This window comes from Phyllostomus discolor, chromosome 5, assembly GCF_004126475.2.
Source record: "Phyllostomus discolor isolate MPI-MPIP mPhyDis1 chromosome 5, mPhyDis1.pri.v3, whole genome shotgun sequence".
Taxonomy (NCBI): domain Eukaryota; kingdom Metazoa; phylum Chordata; class Mammalia; order Chiroptera; family Phyllostomidae; genus Phyllostomus; species Phyllostomus discolor.
Window position 1 is genome coordinate 143,522,922 of NC_040907.2, and position 25,520 is coordinate 143,548,441.

At 36.4% G+C, this 25,520-nt stretch overlaps 1 protein-coding gene across 1 annotated transcript in view; it reads left to right on the forward strand.

Annotated features, from left to right (window-relative positions):
* LOC114497078 (lipase member K) overlaps positions 1-25,520 on the forward strand; it is a 92,877-nt gene that overhangs the window by 15,499 nt on the left and 51,858 nt on the right. Inside the window, exon 6 of the mRNA XM_036026960.1 lies at positions 11,827-11,944. Coding sequence (XP_035882853.1) covers positions 11,827-11,944 — 118 coding nt within the window. The remainder of the gene's footprint in view (positions 1-11,826; positions 11,945-25,520) is intronic.

A 25,520-nucleotide genomic window follows, 5' to 3' on the forward strand; every position in this document is an offset into this window, starting at 1 on the left:
GAAAAGGGGAATTCTAGAACTGAGTGTGAATTTACCACATAAAGACTGAGATAAGCAATCTACTATTTACTAAGTGGGAAAATTGAATTTTCTACCTTTGACAAAATGGAGATTGAAAGCCAAGTCAAGTTCAACTGGAAGCTGCAAAATTTGTATTTAACACATGGGTATGGACTTTAAAAATTGTCATACCAAAATAAATGGCATGTGGATAGATACTGAGAAAAAATAAAATACATGCATATATTATTATTAATATAGCCAAGAGAAGGCAAACAATAACTTTAAAGATAATAATGAAGGCTAAAGATAAGTTTTTTTTTTTTGGTAACCCTAACAAAGGGTTAAAACAGTAGAACACTGAGAGTAAATGTATATCTAGTGATCTCTTCAAGAATGTTAACATAGCATGTATTACTTAAAAGTTTTCAAGTGATCCTTCAAAAAAGGCTAATGTAGTAGGATACTTACTCAGAAGAATTATTCTTTAGACAATAAGTTGAAAATAAAAACACATATAACATACAAAGTGTTGTCCAAAACTAATAGAATATTAATACTTTTAATCTGTTTGACCTAGTTGGCATCACATGACACAGCCAAAGAAAATTGTTTTTCAGGCTGCTGTCATATATCAAATATTGATTTGAGGTGGCGGCAGTATCTGTCTATAAATTGTTAGAACACTCACAAGTTTTCTCCCCAAAATAGTTTTTAATAATTCTATCCCAATATCTGTATCCAAAACATCCACACCTCAGGTCTCTACTCGCCTCCATTGTGGTAGGGACTCATAAATTTGTTTTGCTCAAGTGGTGGTGAGAGAAGAGGAGAAGGAAGGACAAACCTCAGCAGGATTAGGGCTGGAACTTGTTGAATCTAAGAGTAAGATCAACACCCTTATCTCCAGACCTACGGATCAATTCAAGACCAACTGGCCAGGACAATAGCCAGCATCCAGACTGGTTTTGTCCAGAAATTTTAAACCACACCTGTCTTTGTTTCTTCAAAAGAGCCAACAAAGAAGACCCAGTTTCAACAATCTATTTTACTATTGCCTTAAATATTAGAAAACGCTATTGTCTCTATCCTAATCTCAATCTGTGTGTAAAAGGTCACCAAGCTTGCCAGGTATGTCAGACTACTGTCGTATGGACCTTTATATTTTACAAATGTGCAAGTGGTCTTTCTACGAGAAGCTATAGACTTTAAAGTCAACTCCCTTTCACCAATAATTATAGTATTAATAAAATACACATTCCCTTCTAGTAAAGTATGGTTTTACAAAGACCTAATGTTATTTTTAAGTGTAATTATTTGTGAAAATTCTTTGCTTTCTGTGTATCCAGTTAGCCTACTCCCTCACAGTACCAAGTGACTGACGGGCATACCCCAGTTACTCTGTAGATAGGAAAAGGTCTTACTGGATAACCCTAAGCATGCTAGCAACTTACCCTGTCAAATTCCTAACCTCACTCACCCTCTGTCTCTACCTTCTACAATCAATTGAATATGACCTGGGGACATGAAACACTTTGGGGCATTTACTATAAAATCATTGGCATGATAAAAAAAATCTTCCTACTAGACGCAAATCTTCCTCTGGGTGTCATTATCATTGAAATTGTTTTCCTTAACACTATGAATTTATCTTTCATATTACTGTCATAGTATTCCCTGAATTTTGCTCAAGAATCCAATGGTAGTAAAGGAGCTACTCACTTTAGAAATGCACAGACTTAAGTAGACACATGTTTACATGGACTCCAGGTTATGAACATCTGTCCTGTATAAGTGTCTGTGCTAACTATTCAGAGTGATCAGGGTGAGTCTAGGTTTCTAGGGGAGTAACAAGGACAATGTAATCTCTCCCAAGAGACAAAGAAACTTTGGAATTTTATGAAGACAATTGAATGGAGTCATTTCATGAGCACCAAGAATTTTCTTATTGAGTTTGTGAAATAATGCATTTCTCTTTCATATAGTCCTCTGTTTCTTCACAGCCCTTTTCACAGCATATGAAAACTTTTGGGGACAATGTTAAAAGTCCACAGTATGGCTGGTGACCAAGCACAATGTAAACTTGTCCATATGATGTTTTAAAGTTTTATTCATGGCATTTAAGCCTGTTTCTTCACAGCCCTTTTCACAGCATATGAAAACTTTTGGGGACAATGTTAAAAGTCCACAGTATGGCTGGTGACCAAGCACAATGTAAACTTGTCCATATGATGTTTTAAAGTTTTATTCATGGCATTTAAGCTGAATGACGCTTCGTTCTAATTTCCTACCACACTTAGCATCTGCTGTTACTTTTGGGGCCAGAACAGTTTCCATGAGAGGCATGGCAATATCCTGGATTGGAAATTTCAGATATACGGAATGGGAAGAAAGAAAGAAAAGAGTAGAGGGAAAATATACTATAAAAACTGACAATAAAGCGTTAATTTAAATGTAGTTTGATAAAGACTTCAAAACTCAGAATAAATTTTCTGGTAAGAACTTCAAGTACTATACATAGAAAATGTGAAATGTGCTTTGAACAGGACAAAGAAGAATCCTTAAGTCCCCCCCAAATGGTAATTATTATAGATGTGTTTCCTCAAAATATATGCAATAGGGCAAGACTTTCCCTTAAACATGGAAGACCTCATTCAAAGAAAACAAGGGAACAGATTTGATTTTACTTATTTTGTCCAGTACATGAAAAACAAAATATGTGCATCATTTGCTAGTTTACAAAATGGCAAACAGTTTTCATGATTCAAAACTAGTTTGCTACGATGTCAAATTCATTTTTGTTTTTACCAAGATAGAATGGAGACGTCTTCCATGCTAACAAGCAGCTTTAATGGTCACTCTTACTTACTCCACTCCTAGCTTGAAACGTCAGACACTGGTTATTTACTTCAAGCATAAATTAGATATCCTTTGACACTCTTGCTGTTTACTGGAACTTGCAATAAAGACAGACAATAATCCAGTAGCTGCAAAATTTGCTCAAATAAAAGATATGTCCCTGACTTAAATTCAGAACCACTTGGCTGGTGACATCAGTTCAAGAATTGTGCAAAATTCATGATATTTCTCTTCCCCCAAAATAAAAATGCAAACACTTAAGAACTGCTGTTTTTTCTCTGAAAAATGCAGTGTCCTTAGTTGGTCCAAAGGCTGTGGGTTATTGTTAAGCTGAAAGAACAGCTTACAATACAGTGTCCTCACTTTGGGTTTACTTGCCATTAATGGAATCTGACTGCTTTTAAATGTCACTATTAATGTACATCAACTTGACTGATTTTTCCAGGCACCTCTCAAGTCATCTGCTTCCATGTTCACATTCATGCTAAGAGAACAGTCAACAAGAGACTTATTCAAATAACTGCTTCCTCCCCTCTCCCTCCCAAACACACCCGACTCCATCCCACAGAGAACACAAAGCTGTTAACTAAAGAATAAGGTGAATAATATACTAGTTAACTTTACTAATTTTAAAGATACTGCAATTTTATACACCTCACTAATTATTCAACATTTTGCAGCTATTTGGCTTTGCAGCACAGCAATTCATACACTGTACTGTTCAAAATTACCAGCAAAGCTGGAATGATGTGTTAATAGAATGATGCATTAATAGAATCATGCTTGTTACACCATTAGAGAACAAAAATATGGTGAAGACAACTCTCACTGTGCACAGCTTAAAGGAAGGAAAAAGAGGAAGGGGAGTTTGTTGAGCACCAAGCCATCCCTGTAGTGAAGAGGGGCAGGTAGAAAAATCTGAGATATGGGGCCACTAAATCTGCTCTAGTTTTTAAGAGCAAAGCATTTGAAGTTCTGGACTATACTCGCAGCCTGGTCAAAGCAAGCAGATAAATTTCTCATTTCTCAAACTACCCTCTCCTGGAAAAAATGATAAAAGATTTTTTTGCCTGTTGCCTCCTATTGTAGATGTCAATGGTAATGTGTTCAGAGTACATACTAGAGCATTTTGATGCATGCATAACAAGTTTCCGTTGGTTTGTATTTTGGGGGGAGCTAAGAAAAAAGGCAAGATTTTCCTATTGCACTATTTGTGTCTCCAATGTTAACAGGCAGAAATAGTAACACTTAAATGGAATGTGCAGGACAGGATTTTTTTTTTTTTTTACTCAAAGGACCTGAAATCAGTTGGGCATGTCCTTTTAAGAAGTTCATTTTGTTGTAAATCATTTAAGATATCGTCATTCTTCAGTCCTTAATTCTCCAAGTCTAGATTTATAAATTAACAATTTGAGTCCTGCTTTGAAATTGGGGAAATAATGTCTACCTCAGTTTAACTCAAAACCAAGGATGCTTTTCACATCAAAAAAATGATGAAAAAGTCCGTGTCACATTTTTAACCTAAGCCCAAATAAATCAACAGGAATGCAAACAGCACAAAGAATGTACCACTGTTGCCAAGATTTTGCCAACAATAGGGCCTCAGCGACATTGTCCTGTGAAGTGACATTCCACCTGCTTGGTTCCTCTTCCAGAGCCAATTTTTTTTTTGCCATGCCACCTCTTGGAGGAGGTCCTCTTCCATCCTGGTCACACATCATCCTGCCACCCACTATTCCATGTGGACCACCAAGACCTCAGTTACTGTGCCCAAAGTCCCTCTGATCATCACCGCCATCTCTAGTTTCTCATTCTTGTGGCTCTATTTTTTTCTCTTCCACATTTAAATGCACTTCCCCTTTAAATATAATTGGTTTTGCACTTCAGAGTCTCTGAACTGGTTCAGAGTCATCAAAAACCACAAAGTCAAAATTTGGAAGCTTTGCTGAATACTCTTGGTATCGATGTGAAATTCCATAATGCTTCCAAAACTCATGAAGAATGCTTTCAGTTAATTTTCATCAGTATCATGTGGCAAATTACCAAAAAAGTTGATGACTGACTGGATAGCAAATTATTCTATGGCTGTTGTATTTATTCTGTTCCATTTCTACACTCCCTAGATTGGTTCTCTAGGAGGGAAACCAAGACATTCTCTAGTTCATTGTTCATGCTCATGAGGTGACCAAGACAGAACTATTAGTTCAACTCTCAGCTTTGGTGGTTCCTGAGGCAGAGAAACAGGTTTGGCTGTAGTAGAAGTAAACTTCTCTAACTCTTTTAAGTTCTTCTCCCTCACTGCTGATTTTAGCTCTTCTGTCTCAGTTTCAGAATCTGGGTCAGGTCCAGGTTCATGATAGGATGCTTCCAAAGGCTCCTCTATGCCATTAGTCAGAGGATGAGCTACATAGTATCCACTGTTAGTATTTTCTTGTACAGGTTCTGGAGGTGGTCACCTTTTTTCTTGTTCTTCTACTTCATCTTCTGATTCTTCATCAAGTTGTGGTTTAGATTCACCAAATACTTCTTCCTTATAACAAAGCATATAACTGGGAACGTAAAACTTGTTTGGAACATGTACCTCAGGAGCCAGACCAAGTTTTGCATAAACTTCTTCTCAGGCTATCCACCATTAGACAGCAAACTACTCCATCATTCAACGTTGTCTGAACATCCACATGGCAAATTTTGTCATGGCATTCACTGAAGTTTAGAGACAATACTTTGTGGCATATATCATTTTGGCCATAAACAACCCCTGGTGCTTTTCAATAGCATCTACTCCACCATGAACATAAGAAGAATTCCTGCCATAAAACCTGTGTAAATATTCTGGAGCTTTATTCAGCAAAGTATAATATTGCCTCACAAATCCCTCATCCTATAAGCAGTTGATTGGGCTTCTGCATAAATATTTCTTCCCTGCACAATGTCAAATGCTCCAGACAACAGCACAGTGGCTAGTCACATGAAGATCAGTAGGACAGTCTCATAAAATTCAATTCAGATTCTTTTTTTAAAAAATATATTTTATTGATTACTGTTATTACAGTTGTCCCAATTTTACCCCTTTGCCCCCTCTGCCCAGTACCTCCATTTCCTCCAGCACACTCCCCTTAGTTTATGTCCATGGGTCATGCATATAAGTTCTTTGGCTTCTCCATTTTCCATACTATTCTTAATATCCCCCTGTCTATTTTGTACCTACCAATTATGCTTCTTAATCCCTACACCCTTTCTCCCATTCCCCCACTTCTTCCTCCTAGTTGATAACCCTCCACATCATCTCCATATCTATGATTCTGTCCCTGTTCTGGTTGTTTGCTTAGTTTGCTTTTTTAGATTCAGTTGTCGATTGTCACTCACTGCCTTCTCCTTCAGATACATGTAGAGTCTTGGAAGCCAGAAAATCTCATTGCTCCCTCACAACCAGCTACTCCAGGGCACCAGGCACTGTGGTGAGCAATCAGGAACATAGACGTCCCCATATGTTTTCAAAGAGCAGGGTTGGGTTTTGTGTATTAACTAGACTATTATCTGTAAGGTTTGAGACCCTGGTCAAAGACAATGATAAAGAATCCTTGCTGATTACATGTATTTGCAGTTGGTTGTCTAACTATATAATCTAAACATTTTAAGCATTGTATTTATGCAAAAGATTTTTTTAAATTTTAGGTCTCTTTGTTTGAGCCATACTACATAATAACTTGCATTATACTTTTAGTTCAATGGTGTTATATGTTTAAGCCATCAAGAATCATTTTTAATGTTTTCTAAATCATTCTTAATCATCACAGCTTCTTTGGCCAATATTTGTGATTGTTAAAGTTAAAATTGACAACTCACCCTAGCTGGTGTGGCTCAGTGGTTTGAGTGCTGCCCTGTGAACCAAAAGGTCACCGGTTCAATTCTCAGTCAGGGCATATGCCTGGGTTGCAGGCCAAGTGCCCAATTGCAGGCATGTGAGAGGCAACTGATAGACATATCTCTCCCACACTGATGTTTTTCTACCTGTCTTTCTCCTTTCCCTTCTCTCTAAAAATAAATAAATAAAATCTGTTAAAACATTGACAACTCAATAGTATGTTAAATTGAATGTAGTATTTGATTTTTAGATGTTCATTTTACATCTTAATGATGTGAGGATATTAAAGACATTATATCAATTTAATCAGTAAATGAGTAATTCGGCCATTGTTGAAGTTTTTTTATATAAGAAGTAATAAAAGATTAATGACAATACTAAACTTTCAAAGAAACATAATCATATTTCTTAGGGAACCATGAGCATAATTTCTGCTGAACAAAATTGATATTTGAATTATTAGGTTCATTTTTTCTTTAACCCAACTGTGCATTTTTAAATGAAATATTTGTTGCATATTGATCTATATAAGTGTGTCTACTTGAATTAAGGCTTATTCTTCTGGGATTTGATGTATTTTTTCTTCTATTTTTATAACTACATAAAATTCTTAATTACTAGATGACAAATTTGTTTGTTTGGCATTTTTGTCATGGATGTCTAATAGGGAAGTGTTGTATCTTTTATTCTCTCTTTTGAGAAATAACACATCAGTCCTCTAGTGTCTCATGAACTGGCTGTATTGATATGTTACACTGAATAATTTAATTTCACACAAACTAACAGTTATTGAATTAACCTTTAAGAATACTCTTGTCAAACTTCATAGGCTACTAACATATATCTTCAAATTATAAACACCTCAAATAATGTTGGATCAAATTAAGTAACTCTCTCTGGGGCTATCCCAAGTAGTTCCTTATAGATGTTGGCCTACATTCATCCTGAAGAAACATTTATAGTGGAGAAGACATAGTCTTTAGAGATAGACTTCCTAGTGTCAAATATGAGCTCAGTTGCTTTCTATACACAGCTTGGGGAAGTCCTCTTTCAGCCTTGGCTTGCTCATCTATAAAATGAGGAGTATAATGCTACTTACCTCATAGAGTTAGACAGAGAATTTAATGAGATGACACTAATTATAACTGATATGTTACTGATTTACCCAGGGTTTACTAGATGCCTAATATGCTGTTAAGAACTTTACTTTTATTATCTTAATGAATTCTCATAATAACTTCAGGACATGCACTATTACTGGCCCTGTTTTATAGAAGAGGAAACCATCTTAGAGAAGGTAACTCGCTTGCACGTGTAACATGTTGAACACTGCCCAGCACACAGTGAGCTCTCTGAAAATACTAGTTATTGTTACTATCTTAGAACTTGTCATCCTTCCCTGAACATCTTTGAGCACATGTATATGACTGGGTTGTTGGAATGTTCGATAACTCAAACTACTGGTCAGATGCCCTCACTTCACAATAACAAATTACTTAGTGGAGTCAATAGATGTTATAAAATTATGCATTCCTGAAATATTGGATCAAAGTCTTCTGGTTTAAATGTTAAAACACTACTCATTGGTCTTTACATGTTAGTTTGTCCCTTCCTAAAATATGATTGTGAAGACATGGTTTAGTTTTTAAAAATCCATTTTAAAGAGATTCTGTTATATCTAATCATTTGCTAAATAAGAGACCAAACTATTAGGCCAGAGGGTCAGATTTAGGTCTTGAGGGTTCTAGTCTGGTTTTACTGTAAGTCAGGCACTATGCTAAGTACTCTATGTGAATTATGACAAATGGTTTTACGCCTCTGTTGAAATATCGTCAGCAACAGAGAACTCATCACTTTTCAAAGAATCTTACTTGAATCTGAAGATCTGGATCCTACCAGTCTTCACTATATCGAATTCAAATCTTTCTATGTGTGACCTTCAAGTATTGCTCCTACAATTCAATCATTTTTTTAATAAAATACATTGAATTATTTATTTCTGGCACACAGATGTGGACCCCGGCTCATGGGGTCTGGCACATTGTGGATGGGGGAGAGACATTCATACAGACTACCAAGTCCTGTGGAGGAAAAGGGCAAGTGGCTTCTCAAAAGGAGCAAAAAACCACAGCCTCCACCGTGAGAGGCCTTTATTTCTTTTTCTGGTCACATTACATGATGGAACTCATTTGCTATGCACAGGTTGGCTTTAGGTGGTTATTTTTTTTTACCGAAAACCAAGGAGCCATGCCACTAATCACATCACAGAAGAGGGATATTTGCAAATGAAAAGGCAAGAGTGGTTGAACAGGTTACACTCATCCTTGGAAGGTTTAGCCAGGATTTTAGGAAGTTACTTTGCTGTAAATGTTTGCTGCAAATCAGGGTGAGGCAGTTTTAGCAAAAGCAACGCTCAAACCAGCCTACGCACATTGCAGGCCTGATTCCCCATGGGAGAACCTATCCGTGGGCATGGGTTCTGTGCATCTCTGAGTGGGAGCTGGGCCCACACCACGCAGAACGGTCTCCTACAGCACACTAACAATGAACTGATATAAAACTGTTCTCCACATTGCATTCCTTCCAATATTTGAAGACAAATGTCCCTTCTACTTGAAGCCTTTTCCCCAGTTTAATATCTGAATATTCTTAAAATTGTTGTTTGTGATTATAGCATATAGGAAGTTTTGATGTTCTGGGTCTAATGTCAAATATTCTTTATGTGCTGAGAAACAAGGGATAATGGCCATCAGAAGAGCAAAATGGTAGAGTGTTGTCAAAATGATCATTTGGAAAAAGAAAATTTATAAATTGTAATTTTATTCAAAATGTAAAAGTTAAAAGAATTACTGAGGTCTACTGGTCTACTGAGTTTGAGTGTATGTGAAACCCCTAGTTATTGTTTCACAAAAAATGCTAACCAGTTGCTCCAAGGATCATGTTAAAAAGCAAGGCTACTAAATTTTAGGTTGGAAAACCCTGTTTAAGCTGGAACTTACTAGGTTTTTATGAGAGATTAGATCTAGTAAGTCAGCTCATCAGTTAAGCTACTTTCAATGCAAAACATTTTATGTTTTATAGCAAATACATTTTGTGACTGTCCTCTTGACTTGTATTGCTTTACAAGTACAAAAAAAAACTAACAATTTTGGTGATTTATTTTTACTTTTTAAATTACACATTTTCATTTTCATAAATGGTGCTCTATATACTATACTATATATGCTAAATACATTGAATTCTATGCCTTGCTATTATAATCCCTCTGGGACAACTTTTTATATAAGCACGCACAGATCTACCTTACTGTTTTCTTTTAAACAATATGCATGGCATTCTGTGGTTTAGTTGCAAAATAATTTATAAAATTATGTTCTTTACTGATAGGTATTGAATTTGTTACAAATCTCCCCTATTATAACCAATGCTTTAATGAACATGGTAATACATATATGTAGGCACATTTGTAATTACATTTGAGGCTAAATTTCTAAATGTGGATTGAAAAGGATATGTATTTTAAATGTTCGTACTTTATAAATTTTTGTAAGTATTGCCACATTCCTCTTAAAGATCTTTCAAATATTTATACCCTCATAAACAATATTTAAGTGTCTGTTTTATAACTTTGCCATTACTATAACTTATCAGACTTTATTAAATAGGTGAAAACTGTTGCAACATTATAGTTTTAATTTATATTATATTGATGAAAAATGAAATTGAGAATTTTTGCAAACATTTTTAAGTCTTAAGCTTTTAAGACACTTTTATTTCTATGAAATGTTTTTACATGTACTGTACCAATTTCAATTGCCATTGGTATTCTTTACTGATTTGTAAAAGCTAATTAAATATTGAAGAAATTAAGCTTTTGTAATAAGAGTAGCAGATATTTTTTGGAGTTTGACATATGTTTTCTGACTTTTTAAAATAGCTTGCCAAAGCCTGCCAATTTTGACAAAACAATTATGTGAAAGATTGATAACTGAAACAATAGCACTAAGTCAGTCAACTTGAAATTACCATTAAATTATCTAGGAAGTAGGTTGCTATTTCCTACCTGTAAAATATGAGGGGGTTGAATTGAGAAATTACTATAATCATTTTCAAATCATGATACTGACGTTCCTTTTAATTGCTAAACACTTGTGAAAAAAATTATCTTATCATCCAATGCACTATCAAGGTGTATATGTCAAAGCCTATCTAAGTACTTTCAATAGGTCATATCATAGCAAAAAATTTAAAGAACAAATATTTTCCTAATATTGTATTCACATTACTCTAGTTACAGTAGCATTTTGAGAAGGTAGAAGTAGCTTTTAAATCCACATAATTACCTCAAGTTGATAAATATTTTGGAGACTATTAATATTAAATAAGAATAAATAATATTAAAAACATCATGATAGCTTTGAATACATATTATATTGAGATTGAATCTATGAGAGTCAAATGCCCACACAATGCCTCACCACCCCCAACTTCGAACTCTCAAAACAGGTTGGCCAAAGCTTTAACATAAGGCATAATAAGAATATGATATTCTGCTAGAAAATTAGAATACTTTTTAATCAATTAAGTTTCTTTCAATATCACTTCAAAACCAAATGGAAAATGTTCTTAAGCAAAAGGAATCAAAAAGAATGAAAACATACTAAGCATTAAAATGCCTGTACTAGTACCCACATGTCCCAGGTTTGGGCTCAAAAGAATATAACAAAACCTAAGCATTTCCCTACTTAACCTGAAGATAAAATTAACAGAAAATAGGAGTGCTATGAAAATGTGATAGGTTAACCTTGGCAGAAATTATTCTTCTACTTCAGGTAGATGTGGTTATTACTAACAGTGGAAAATTTGATATCTGCACTTGGAACTACACATTATTTCTTTGGAGGATCAAATCCTGCAAGCCCTAAAAGGACTATGAATGCTGTAAGTACTGGAGGATTAAAACACCTATAAAACCAAGAGATTGTCATCATTTAGAATTATAGTAAATTTAAGCTATTACATGCTTAATTATATATAACAATATCTACTTACTAGAAACATTAAAGAAGTAAGCTAAAAAAGTTTTTGTTTTTCCTCGTCAGAGTCAGACGATTTCTTACTGGGGATACCCAAGTGAAGAATATGATGGCATGACTGAAGACAGTTATATTCTTGAGATCTACAGAATTTCTTATGGGAAGAAAAATTCAGAGAATAGAGGTATAGCCTTTTTCCCCCTTTCCTTTTTTTCCTTTCTATTTCTCTCTCTCTTTTCCTCCCTTCATTCCTTCCTTGTTCTTTTCCTTCACCCTTTTTCCTTAACTTTTTCCCCCCTGAACACTTAATGAGTCTTGCTCATTTTGGAAATGCAACACTGATGAAGTAGTAACTTCAGTCTTCAAAGAGATCACAAGGAGATATATAAATAAACAGATGAGTATAATCATATGTGATCAGAACAATGCTAGATTTATGCACAGGCTATAAAGCTAGAAGTCCTAACACAGGCACCTAATTAGAAGTCAAGGAAAGCTTGCTCTCTGTAAAAAAAAAAACAACTGAGCTCAGTCCTAGAGGATCAGGGGGAGTTAGCCTGGGTATGTGTTACAGAGGGGAGAATCGGGAGACAAATAAAAGCTCATTTTCTAAACAGATAAAAGTCATTTTTTTGCTAATACTATTAAAATTTTATCTTTTTCAGATTGTAGAAATATTGTGAAGTACAAAAAATATAAAAGTAAGTAAGACCACTTAAATTAACATCAAGCTGAATTTCTTTAGAATATTTTTTAACAGTTTTGGGAGGTATAATTGGCATACAATAAACTGCACATACTTAAAGTATACATTTTAATAAGTTCTATCATCTGAGAAACTATTACCATAATGAAAATAAGATATTCAAAAATAGTCAACTCAATGAAGCAAATCATTTAATTCTTGGGTAGTCCCATAGATGGGATGTGATGGAGTCTCTGGGGATTTCCAAGGTGGAGCAAACAGTTTTAGCCAGATTGATGGAGTCTCAGATATGGCACCAGTCTGTTGGCTTTTTGACTCTGTTGTGAGAAGGGACATTGGTCTCTGACTGCATTTATGTCTGGGAGAAAGCTATTTCCCAGCTCTCGCCTTCATGCCAGATGCTTCACTTTCTCCCTGTATGTCACTGGTGTCTTTCAAGCTGCTACCCCAGTGCTGGAACTCAGAGGGAGTGAGTCTGGATAAGTTAAGTTTGTGTGGGAGTTCTTTAAGAAGAACTACTTGGGGCTCCAGAAGTTTCTTTTACTGACTCAATCCCTGCTTGTTTTTGTAGACAGAAGATATGGGGACTTATCTCCTGGCACTGGAACCCTGGGTTGGAGGACCTGGAGTATGGCTGGGACTCCTCACTCATGAGATATTCCTCCTGAATTTTTACTCATTACATGTGGATGTTGGACTGGCCCGTTCCACATCTGTACCTCTCCTACCAGTCTGGATGGATGTGATTTCTTTAATTTTGTGATTGTCAGACTTCCATTCAACTTAATTTCTGATGGTTCTGAGTGATGGTGGTTCAATATTTTAGTTGCAATTTTGATGTGGTTGTGTGAGGAGGTGAGCTGTGTTTGCTTATGCCTCCATCCTGACCAGAAAAGTCTTCCCCACTTTTATTTCCAACAGTTCATTCTGGCTGAGTTGTGAAGAATACAATAGAGAGGGACATAGTTCACATTAAATGCAGTGTAACAGTGCATACAACTGATTATTAAATCAGACATTGTTTTAGGGATACAAATAATCACCAGCTACAGATATTGTTCCATTTTTATTAAATTGCAGCTTTAATGCTGTGCATCAGAAATGGTGTCAACTGATTGTAAGGAACCACCCCAGAAAGCACCTGGCAGTCACTAATGTTCTACAAGCAGCAACACTTAGAGAATCTAGTTTTCAGTTTCTCAAACAGACCCTTAGGTATAAATATGTTTGACTTTCAGAAATTATAACAAGAAACATGTTGTTTATTTTGTCCTTTTTTTCTTGCAGCTTTGATGAAATGGCTAAATATGACCTTCCTTCCACACTTGACTTCATGTTAAGGAAAACTGGACAGGAGAAGCTACATTACATTGGTCATTCCCAGGGCACCACCACTGGTAGGTAAAACTGGCTGAAGCAGATAGTTTAGTTGATGTAGACTTCTTTCTAGTGGTTATTCAGGCATGTTGGTCATCATGCTAATCATTTTCCACTCATATAATGTAATATCAACAACAATGCGAGGATATAGGAACAATTATTATTCTTATTGTACACATGGTGAAAGAAAACAGGGGGTAAATACTTTACGTAAGGTAACACAGTTATTACAGATAGTGTAGCTCAGATATAGCCCAGGCAGTCTGACTGCCCACCCATGCTCTGAAACGCTGTGTGCTCACAGCCTCTGGACTGAATTGATCTCACTCATTCAACCATATTAATGGAGCACCTAGTATGTGTCCTAGACTACAGCAATAAATAAAATAGACTAAAATCTTTGTCTTCCTACTATCAGTGTGATAGTAGGGATACACTAGTGGGAGGAGGCAGGGAAGATACTAAAGATTAAAAAGTAAAATACAAAGTCTGTTAGATAATGGTAGTGCTATGGGGAGAAAAGTAGATCAGGGAAAGATATTAAGGGGCATCAGAAGGATACACAACAATTTTACACAGGGAATAGCACCAGCCACTCTCTAAGTAACAATATGAAGGAGGCCAGGCAGTGAGTCATATACACGGTATATCTGGAAGACTGATGTTCCAGGAAGAGGGATTGGAAAGTGCAAAAGGTCTGAGGCTAAACTACACTTGCATGTTTAAGGAATGGAATTAAGGCCTATTTACTGTGCAGATGAATCAGATTAAGAATGAGAGACAGAGAGAGAAATGAGACTGGGAGAGAAGTTTAGGAGGGCACACTGCTCAGGGATTTTTGGCTGTTGTAAGGATTTCAGCTTTCACTTTACGTGAAAGAGAAAATTACAGAAGAGTTTTGAATAGAAGAGTCACATGATCTGACCTACTGATCCTCTACAGAATCAGGAGTAATGTGATGCTGTTAACAGGATCCTTCTCATTGCTGAAGGGGAACAGGGCTGGAGCAGAGAAACCAGTTACAGGGCTCTTAACTAACCCATTTGAGAGACAGTGGTGACCTAGATGGCAGGGTATGGGTACCTGGGGCGTTAATAATAAAGATTAGGCTCTCTGTTTATTTTAAATATATTTTGGAGGTGGGATCAGCAGGATTTGCTTATGTATGGGATATGGGTGTAAGGGAAAGAGAGAGTCAAAGATGATTGGCAAGATCTGTGGCCTGAGCACCTGGAGTAACGGGGATGTCATTATCCAAGATGAAGAAAACTATGAGAAAAGATGATGAGACAGGGGAGAGCAGGAGCTCAGTTTTGGACCTGCTGAATGTTAGGTGCCTAATGGAGATTCAAGTGGAGGGGTTGAACTGTCAATTATAATAAAAATTTGGAGTTCATGGGAGAGGACTGGACTGAAGATACAAAATGTGAGTCATCAGTACATGAGACAGCATGCAATAACCAAAGGAGAAGTGCAGACAGAAAAGAGGAGTCATCCGAGGACTAAGCCCTGGGCCACTCTTAGTGTAGAAGATGAGGAGGAAACAGGAAAAGAAACTAGGAAATAATAATGACTGGTATCAGGAAAACCAGGAGTTTCTGGTATTCTGGAAGTCAAGGGAGAGAAGTGTTTTAAGAAAGAGAATGTGACCAACTCTGGGTGGTGCTATTGTTAAGCCATGGGTAATGAAGTCTGAAATCTGACCATTGGACTGGGCAGCCTAAAGTTATAAAAGCTTTCATAATGGCACCTTTGAGGGAGTGGTTGAGGTGGAAGCAAGTGAGTTCAAAAGAGCATGAGACAAAGTTGTAAAGGAAAGAAGTAGGGTGGAAGCAGGAGCAAATGAGGCATCATATGGGAGAAATAAGAGCATGTTTTTATGTTGATCCTCACTCTTGGCTGATTACTTTATCTCCTACTATAATTCTGAGCTGTCAGAATGTTCATATATAGATACATATGCAGGAAACTGGATGAAATTGTTGGTGGGAGCCTGTGAAAGTTCTCTTCTTATTGCTGGTTTCTCCTAAAGTATAGATCTCATCTGTAGAATTTTATCCTATTTTTTTAAAGATTTTATTTATTTATTTTTAGAGAGAGAAGGGAAAGAGAAAGAAAGGGAAACATCAATGTGTGGTTGCCTCTCTCACACCCCCTACTGGGGACCTGGTCTGCACCCCAGGCATGTGTCCTGACTGGGAATTGAACCAGTGGCCCTTTGCTTTGCAGTGAAGCACTCAATCCACTGAGCCACACCAGCCCAGGCTCACCTGTAGAATTTTAGACAGAAGAAAAGATCAGTGAAACAGAGATTCCCAATGTCCTTATGATCATTTAATAGGTCATGTTCCCAAGGAGATGAAGATTAACACTCAGGATGTTATTTAAAAAAAACATTTTTAGGGGAAAAGGCAAAAGAGCAGATGAGGGCATGAGAAGCTGGGTTGGGATTCAGTAACAAAAAGGTGACTCAGCCAACTCTGTATGCGATAGCTCTTCTTGAGAGATGGGGCTTTTTTACCCATTTTGTGGACAAGTCATTAAATGTAGGCTGTCCCAGGAAGGAAGCATAACCTTGGGTTCTCATGGAGAAAAACAACATTAGAGAGGACTCACCACCTATCCTGCCACTAGAATCGAGTAAGTGCCTTAGACTTGAAGGGGGATCTGGGCCATGCAGCTCAGCAGCAATAACACATGGTCAGCAACCAACTCAAGATCCTTTGTGAAAAAGAGGGAAATTTTCTAGATGACTAAGATTTACTCCTTTAATTTCCACAACTACACAAAAATTAAACCATTCTGGATGGAACTATGCATGCACTTATGACACACTTTTTCTGCCTTTTTAAAAAGCACATATTGAATATTGTTTAACATCTTCTCAATGATCTAAGTTTATGAAACTATTGCATTGAGATGTAATAGAAAAGTTTCCTTAGGATTTCTTGAGATGAGTAAAACTGCTTCTCCTACACCAAATAACTTCAGTTATTTGGAGTTATTTGAATTTTGAACGTATCTATTCTTTCTCTTTTGTGGATAATTTGTCATTGTTTTCAACATCTTCATATATTACTGTAAGTAGATTCCATCTTCAAATGTATATATCCCCAACTTCTGTGCAGTGGGAAGTTAGATAGGTATCCTTGTTAGAACTGCACGTAAAATAAGATTAAGCTTATTTTGCACAAGCACAGAGAAGTCACCTGCCTCATATGTGATTCTTACTCTGGGTGATATGCTGGCTATAATGTGAAGAGTTAGGCAATGGAATAAAAAAATCCCTTAATAAACTTTGTGCTCCTGGAAAAAAAAATTTTTCCTCAAAGAGAATCAAGCTGTATATTATATAGGTGAGACTGTTGTATAAACCTGAAAGCTTTTTTTTTTCCAGGCCATTTCTGAGTCTCTTCTATATGCCATTATTAAGAATAAAAAATGATCACACAGTGTAGTTTGACAGTATGGAATTTAACTTAAAAACTGTTTGATTACATCCTAGCCTACTAATATGCTACTGTTTACAAAACCAATTAATTACAGTGTGAGCTGAATGTATTTACTACCTGTTGGTATTTGAATTATCTTGGCTACTCATTTGTCAAGCATTTACTTATTTGCCAAGTATCCTGGTAAATACTTTACATGAGTATTCACCTTGTATTGCTCCTATACGACTAATGAAGCACTCATTATTGTCTCCATATTTCAGTTGAGGAAACTGAGTCTCTCAGAGTTTAGGTGACTTGTCTGAGGTCACAATGTTACAGAACAAACAAGGGGGGGCCTGGGACGATATACTATTATTGAAAGAAGGCCCCGGGTCTGTTATGTCCGCCGCCCGAGGAAAGACGTCTCTCAATGCCAGAGATTCATGAAAAGGAAAGGAAATGTTTATTTAATGCTATACAAACTTCAAGTAGTGACCTAATGTCTTTATCAAAAATCCTAAAGTCCCTAAAAACACCCACAAACAGACACAGTCCTTCCTTCCTTCCCCCTTTGCCCAGTCCAGAGTACCATATCTCAGGAAAGGAAATAGAAGTCCATGGCTCAGGCAGTCCTCTGGTTCTTCCCAGTTAGTACTCCATCTCGACTGGGAGACCTCCCTGGGTTCCCAGCACCCTCTGCTGAGTCGCTGGGATCTCTGCTAAAACCAGGTGGTGGTTCCCCCTTCTAAAGCTGAGGGGGTCCCCACTCTGGCAATGGCATGTGGTCCTCTCTCCCAGGGCCACGGGAGTCCTCACTTTGCCAAAGCCACGTGGTTCTCTCTCAATGGCTGCTGTGTCTGGGTTTAAATCCCCCACACCAATCTTCTTCTGCAGCCCCATTTCCGACTCCTCCTACACTTGGGCACACTTGCCCTCAATCTGCTGTCTTCTCCAGCTTTTCTGGTCTCCATCGTGGGTCTGGGCAGGTGTCACCCCATATCATGGAGCCAATATTCTCCCAGCTCCCACGCAGGCGCTATAACTCAGGGGACCTGCCCCCCAGTCACATCTTGGGGGGAGGTCCCTTTCCATCCCCCTAGCCTTGAGCATGGTCATAGCTATTTAGCATATCTAAGTGACCAGCCAAAGGCTATAGGTATGCTAAATGACCATGCCATGGATTAGCTGCAAAGCTGCCCTGCATGTTCTTGCTCTGTGTGCCCCTTCCCCCAACTCACACCTGTGGGGGAAGGGGTGAAGACACCTTAAAATCTCCTGGACACCTTGAGTTCTGGACCCCATTTCAAATGCCTATTTGGGATCCCCCCTCTTGGCTGCACCCTGTAACAACAAGGCTTATAAACCACAGAGCCAGTTTCCTATTCAAATCCTATTTAGTCAGATTGTAAACTAATGCTTTTGACCTTTCTGCTTATGTAGTGTACTCACTTTAAAAGTTATCTCATTTGATGAAATGAATTTAAATACATCAAATTTTATGTCTAGTATAAAAACTTTTTGGTCCTAAAGTTGACCTATTTCTAAAGTCAGATAAAAGAGTTTTTTATAACTTTTTTAAACTTCTAAACTTTTATATACTTTATACTTTATTATATACTTTATAAACTTTATATACTTAAAACAGCAATTAAGTAGCACCTTACACTGGTCAGAATGGTTATCATTAATATATCAGTAAACAAGTGCTGGCAAGGATATAGAGAAAAGGGAACCTTAGTGCAATGTCGGTGGGAATACAGGCTGGTGCAGCCACTGTGGAAAACAGTATGGAATTTCCTCAGAAAACTAAAAATGGAACTGCCTTTTGACCCAGTGATTCCACTGCTGGTATTATACCCTAAGAATTCTGAATCACCAATTCAAAGAAACCATTTACCCAAATGTTCATAGTGGTGTTATTTATAATAGACAAGTGCTAGAAACTGCCTAAGTGCCTATCAGTAAATGAGTGGAAAAAAAACTTTGATACATTTACATAATGGAATACTATGAGCAGAAAGAAGGAAGAAACTCCTACTCTTTGTGACAGCATGGATGGATCTGGAGAGCATTATGCTAAATGAAATAAGCCAGGTGGTGAAAAACAAATACCATATGATCTAAATACCAAATACCTATAAGTGGAACCTAATGAACAAAACAAATGAACAAAATAGAATCAGAGGCGTGGAAATAAGGAACAGACTGACTGTGACCAGAGGAGACAGGGTGGGAGATAAGGGTGGAAAGAAGGGGAAGGGACTAGTTGAGGAACATGTATGAGTGACCCATGAATATGGACAAAAGGGTGGAGATTGACTGAGGGAGTGGGGAGTGGCCTGGGCAGAGAATAGCAAAGGGGGAAAATTGAGACCACTATAATAGAAAAACAATAAAATATTTCATTTAAAAATTTGAAGTAAAAATTGAGTTTAAAATGACCTATTTCAGATTGTACACAGGTCCATAAAACCATACCATTATTACAGAAATAGGTTTTGTGGCTATTTCAAAATTGCTACAAATCAAGCAGATTTTGTTTTTATAGCTCTAAAATTTACCTGTTCTATTAAATTATCAGTAGCTGAACAAATACATATAGCTTATGCTTTTTTAAAGGAGATTTTACTTATTTATTTTTAGACAGAGGTGAAGGGAGGGAGAAAGAGAGGGAGAGAAACATCAATATGCAGTTGCCTCCCTTGCACCCCACCCCAGCTAGGGACCTGGCCCAAAACACAGCCATGTGTCCTGACTGGAATGGAACCAGTGACCCTTTGGTTCACAGGCTGGGGCTCAATTCACTGAGCCACACTAGCCAGAGCATATAGCTTATTCTTATTAGAAAAACACATTGTTATTTAAAAAATTTATGTTCATATTCACAACTGATCTAAAAAAAATTTATAGACACTATACAGTTACCCAAATTTGCCACTAGAGGGTAGACTTGGAGATTTGCTTAAATGTTCCCTTTTAATCTAGGGTTTTTACCTACTCTATCAATAGATGTTGCTTGTGCTCATTTTACTTAGCATGTTAAGCCCTTCTATTAAAAATTGTGAAGATTTTATTTTAAAAAATGTAACTAAGTCTTAAGGAAGTTCACAAATGCTAAGTACTTTAATATGGCACCAAATTCCTACAAAAATACTACAAAATAGGTAACATTATAACATTTTTACAAAGAAAGGATATTTAAGATATACCGTGTGTACAGAATCTTGTGGCAAACATTGGAATCAGGATTTGAATTCAGGTCTGCCTGACTTCAAAATCCAACTTTGTCCACTCTTTCACACCAGCAAATTAAATCCTAATACCAATAAATCTTTTGCATGATCCCATGCTACATCATACATCTTTACCTTTGGTACCACTCTTGCCGCTTTGTTTTGTATAGTGCATACGTGTGATGTGTTTTCATCACTGCTCCTACATGTGTGAACTCTGTAAATTCAAGGAACGCATATTGCTCCTCGCATCGTCTCTATTGCGTGGTGCAGGCAGACTCCTATTTAATTATCAAAGCTTATTACTTGTGCCTCTACAGTTAATAGTTTTACTAATTTTTATCTTAAAACTAGTTTAATGACTATTTATTTTTGTTTATTTGGCTAATCTGTCCATTTCTTTACTGTGCCAGATTCTCTTACAATCACAGGTAAACAAGCATATTTAAGATTAGTTTAATGATTACAAAATATATTCTTAAACTTCATACAAAACTTATAATTCCCTGAGTTTGATTTGCTTACACAAATTATTAGTAATTTCTGCTTAAAACATTTATTTTTGATGTTTTCAAACAAAAAATTGAGCAAATAGAATAGCCCCCAAATATCTGACCTAAATAATGGTTAGTTTTGGGCCAGTTCTTTTACATCTATAGCCCACTACAGCCAGCACAAACTGTTTTAAAGCACATTTCTAGATATCATATCATTTCATCTAGAAATATTTTATATGTAGCTTTAAAACATAAGAAAATTAAAAATATGACCATAATGTAAATATCATGCCTAAAAACCAAACAAATAAAAATTCCTTAATGCTATAATATATCCAATAAATGTTTACTTTCCCATTATTGTCTCGTAAACAATGTTTAAATCAGGACATAAACACACCCATGCATTACATTAGGTTTATAGGTATCTTAAGTATCTGTCTATACCAGCCCTTTCTTCCTGTTTTCTTATTTCTTTTTTTGCCACTGTGTTTATAGATATTCTCCAATCTTGAGATAATGTAATTCATCTTTGAGAATATTATATATTGATTTTTTTGCCAAGTGCAATCTTTCTCTATTGTCATATGATATACCCAATTAATATCCCCATTTTAGCTTTTAATATTTATCTACTTTCTAATGTGGCCACATTAAACTCAACCTATACAAATAATATACTACTAATAAAATTTCACTCCTGAGTCCCTTTATCCCATCATCTCTCCCATACAACATAAATTTATAAGGCTCTGATCCTCAACATCACATTGCAGCTAAATCTCTAAACCTTAGTTTTGTGACTCCATAGTTCTTGAAACACTTTTTCCATCAGGATATGATGGACCTATAATATTAATAATCCTTAATCATAATAATGAATAATGATATTAATAATAATAAATTTCTACCCTCATGTCAAAGTATCAGGATATCCCTTTGAGAATGATTATTAAACAATGAGGAGATTTTTTCCTCCTGGACTTGTTTGGTTACCCTTTTTGTTTCTGTCAAGTTTTGATTTTATTTACATAACCTCCAGATGAGCTAACTTTACTTATTAACAATTAAAAGCTCTTTCTGGAATCTCTGTTATATCCTATGAATAAACAGCATGGTGGAATCAGAAAGACAAATCTGTCTGGAGGAGCTCTGATAATCAGAGACACAGTAAGGTAATTGTCACTTGTTTTATAAGAAAACACTCCCACAAGGTCACTCTTGTGTTTTTTCAAATTATTAAGGTACATGTCCTCCTTCCCACAAGAGTATCCACAGACACATGAAAAGATGCTCAGTATTGCTAGCTAGCTATCAGAGAGATGCAAATTAAAACCACAATGAGATACCACTTCACACCAGTCAGAATGGCCATCATAAGCAAAGCAACAAGCAACAAGTGTTGGAGAGGTTGTGGAGAAAAGGGAACCCTAGTACACTGTTGGTGGGATTGCAGACTGGTACAACCACTATGGAAAACAGTATGGAATTTTCTCAGAAAACTAAAAATGGATCTGCCTTTTGACCCAGCAATTCCACTGCTGGGATTATACCCTAAGAACCCTGAAACACCAATCCAAAAGAACCTATGCACCCCAATGTTCATAGCAGCACAATTTACAATAGCCAAGTGCTGGAAGCAACCTAGGTGTCCATCAGTAAATAAATGGATCAAAGAACTATGGTACATTCACACAATGGAATTCTATGCAGCAGAAAGAAAGAAGGAGCTCCTACCCTTTGTGACAGCATGGATGGAACTGGAAAGCATTACGCTAAGCAAAATAATCCAGGAGGTGAAAGATAAATACCATATGATCTCACCTTTAACAGAAACCTAAACAACAAAACAAACAAATAAGCAAAATATAACCTAAGACACTGAAATAGAGAACAGGCTGACAGTGACCAGAGGGGAGGTGGGAGGGAATTTCAGGGGAAATGAGGAAGGGTTTACAGGAACAAGTATAAAGGACACATGGACAAAAACTAGGGGGGGTGGAAATAAGAGGGAGGTGGGGAGGGATGGGTGGGTGGGCTGGGATGGGAGTGAAGGAGAGAAGACTGTATTTGAACAATGATTAAAATAAAATAAAAAAAAAGGTACATGTCCTCCTTCCAAAGTATCTCTTGGGCCCTTGTTGCAAATGATCCACAATATTACTCTCCCTGTATTTGAAAGCTGAACTCAATGCAAGCACAATTAGGGAATATATTTTGGCTGAATACTGGGCAATTAATTTAGAAAACTGTGCTTTCAATATGAAGTGGTCAAGATGGTAAAAAATAAGAAATAGCATAGCCAAACATGAGCTTTTAATAAAAGAATCTTGACCCTTAAGATAGTTTAAAATACTCATTGATCTTCTAATCTGGGTTAGTCTATACAGGAAATATAAGCATGGGCTGATGTGGAGATTTTTTTTTTCTTACTGGTTATTTCTTACCTTTCTTTTTTTCTTCATGACAAGGGAGAATAGTGGAACATAAACTTGGAGCTGAGTCTGAATCTAGATTCTGATTCAATATCAATGGTGTTGATTTTGGGTAAGTTTTCTATCATCTAAATATTTGAGAATGTTTTGTACTGATTCTTTCCTGCTATGTGAAATGCTTTTACTCTAAGATCACAGTCCAATCCAATTTATTTTCCCATTTTAGTACTTTAATATTTGTCTTTTTAAATTTAGGATATTATCTTTATAATACATTTACATTATATATCATCTTTTGCTACTTTACAATTGTTTTGGCCTATCTGTTCTATTTTGTAGATCTGTGGTCAATCCTTGTACTATGCCATGCTTTTTAATTTTTAATAACCTTAAAACTCACTTTAAATTATAGTTGGGTATGTCTCTTCTTATCACTCTGACTTGAATATTCTTAAGTAAATTGTCTTTCCCTTTTTATTCTTAGTAAAAAATTTACATTTTCTGTAAGTTTTCACTGAGATTTTCATTAAAATTGCCTTAAACCTATTCAATAATTCAAATGATTTTTCAAGCAGAATCTCCTTATTCTAAATGTTATATGTTTGGACTTTTACTCAAGTTACCTTTGATGTACCTGAATATAATTGCATAGTTTCCTATGTTTAAGTCACTCTCACTTTTTATACAAGTTATTTATAAAAATTTTATGATATTGTTGCTAGACTGTATTCTGGTATACACACACACACACGCGCACACACACACACACATATATATATATAACTATTTATTGCTGGTATATCAGCTAAAGAGTTAGAAAATCACTTGTGGGTTTTTTTTTCCAATGTATATTGTATATTTTTTTCCAATGTATATTCACTTCATCCTCCGGGATTCTGATACATAGTCTAGCGCCCCCTCCAACATTACTTACGATTATGTATGTCATTCCTCAAGACTGGAGATGGGAGCAATGGTAAGTGGCCCTGAAGTAAAACAAAACTATTTGGTTTGTTGTGGGGGTTTTCTTCCTTGTTTGGTTTTTCATAAATCACTCTGTTATTTTTCTTATGACTTCTCTGAGTTTTTCTTTTTGCATTGAGCCATTTGTTTTCTAAAATAAAGCCCAAACATTCCCTTTAAGTCAAAAAGAAAAGTGCCTCTATTAATCACTCAGCAGTGAATCTAATATGTGCAAAAAACCATCCTGGGTGCTTTGGGAATACACAGCCCTGAAGATCTAAACTTGACCTTTGGTCAGTCTGGTTTGAGTAGGAAGTGGCATGTGATAGTCAGTAAATCAAAAACAGAGAAACAGCAATAAAAATGTGTATTCATTAATCTTATGCATGGTCTGTCTTTCTGAATATAGGCATCATGTAGTGAAAATATGATTGTTGAGGTAGAGTGTTGAAGCAGGTATTAACCTAAATTCTGAAAAAAAAACAGTCAGACTCCAGCATTTCTGCACATCTCTACCCTTTTCTGTCTTCACAAATCAAGTGCATATGGAAATCTTATGTTGACCTGGGATGTACAGGTAAATCATTGTCCTGAGGTTGGAAGAGGTGGAGAGAGGAGCTTTATTATCTGATCTGCTCCTTGGAGACAGTGTCAATAAACTTCTTCCTAAAAAAAAAAAAACAGAGGGTTGTATCTTCTCATTTTCATAAAGCCAGTAGTGCCAACACTTAATAATAGGTTATCTCTGAATGCTAATTTCTAAATTGTTTATTAGAAACTTGCAACACATTTTCCTATGAAAAGGATGTTTTACATCAGATCTTCTCAGACCTTAGTATATAGTACAAATCTCCTGGAAATCTTGGTAAAGCAGACCCAAGTCCAGAAATGCTGGTCATTATGTCTGGAATGGGGTCCATTGAAATTGTATTTTTAATAAGATGGTGATCTTGGTCCATAGGAGCAGTCCAGTTTGAATAATCCCCAATGAATAGAAATGCAAACACACTCATACACTGCCACCTGAAGCCTCTCCTCCCCTCCACGGAGCCTCAGGCAACCACCAAGAGAAGTGGCCGAGACCCTGGCAGTGGAGTTGCTGTTAGTCAGAC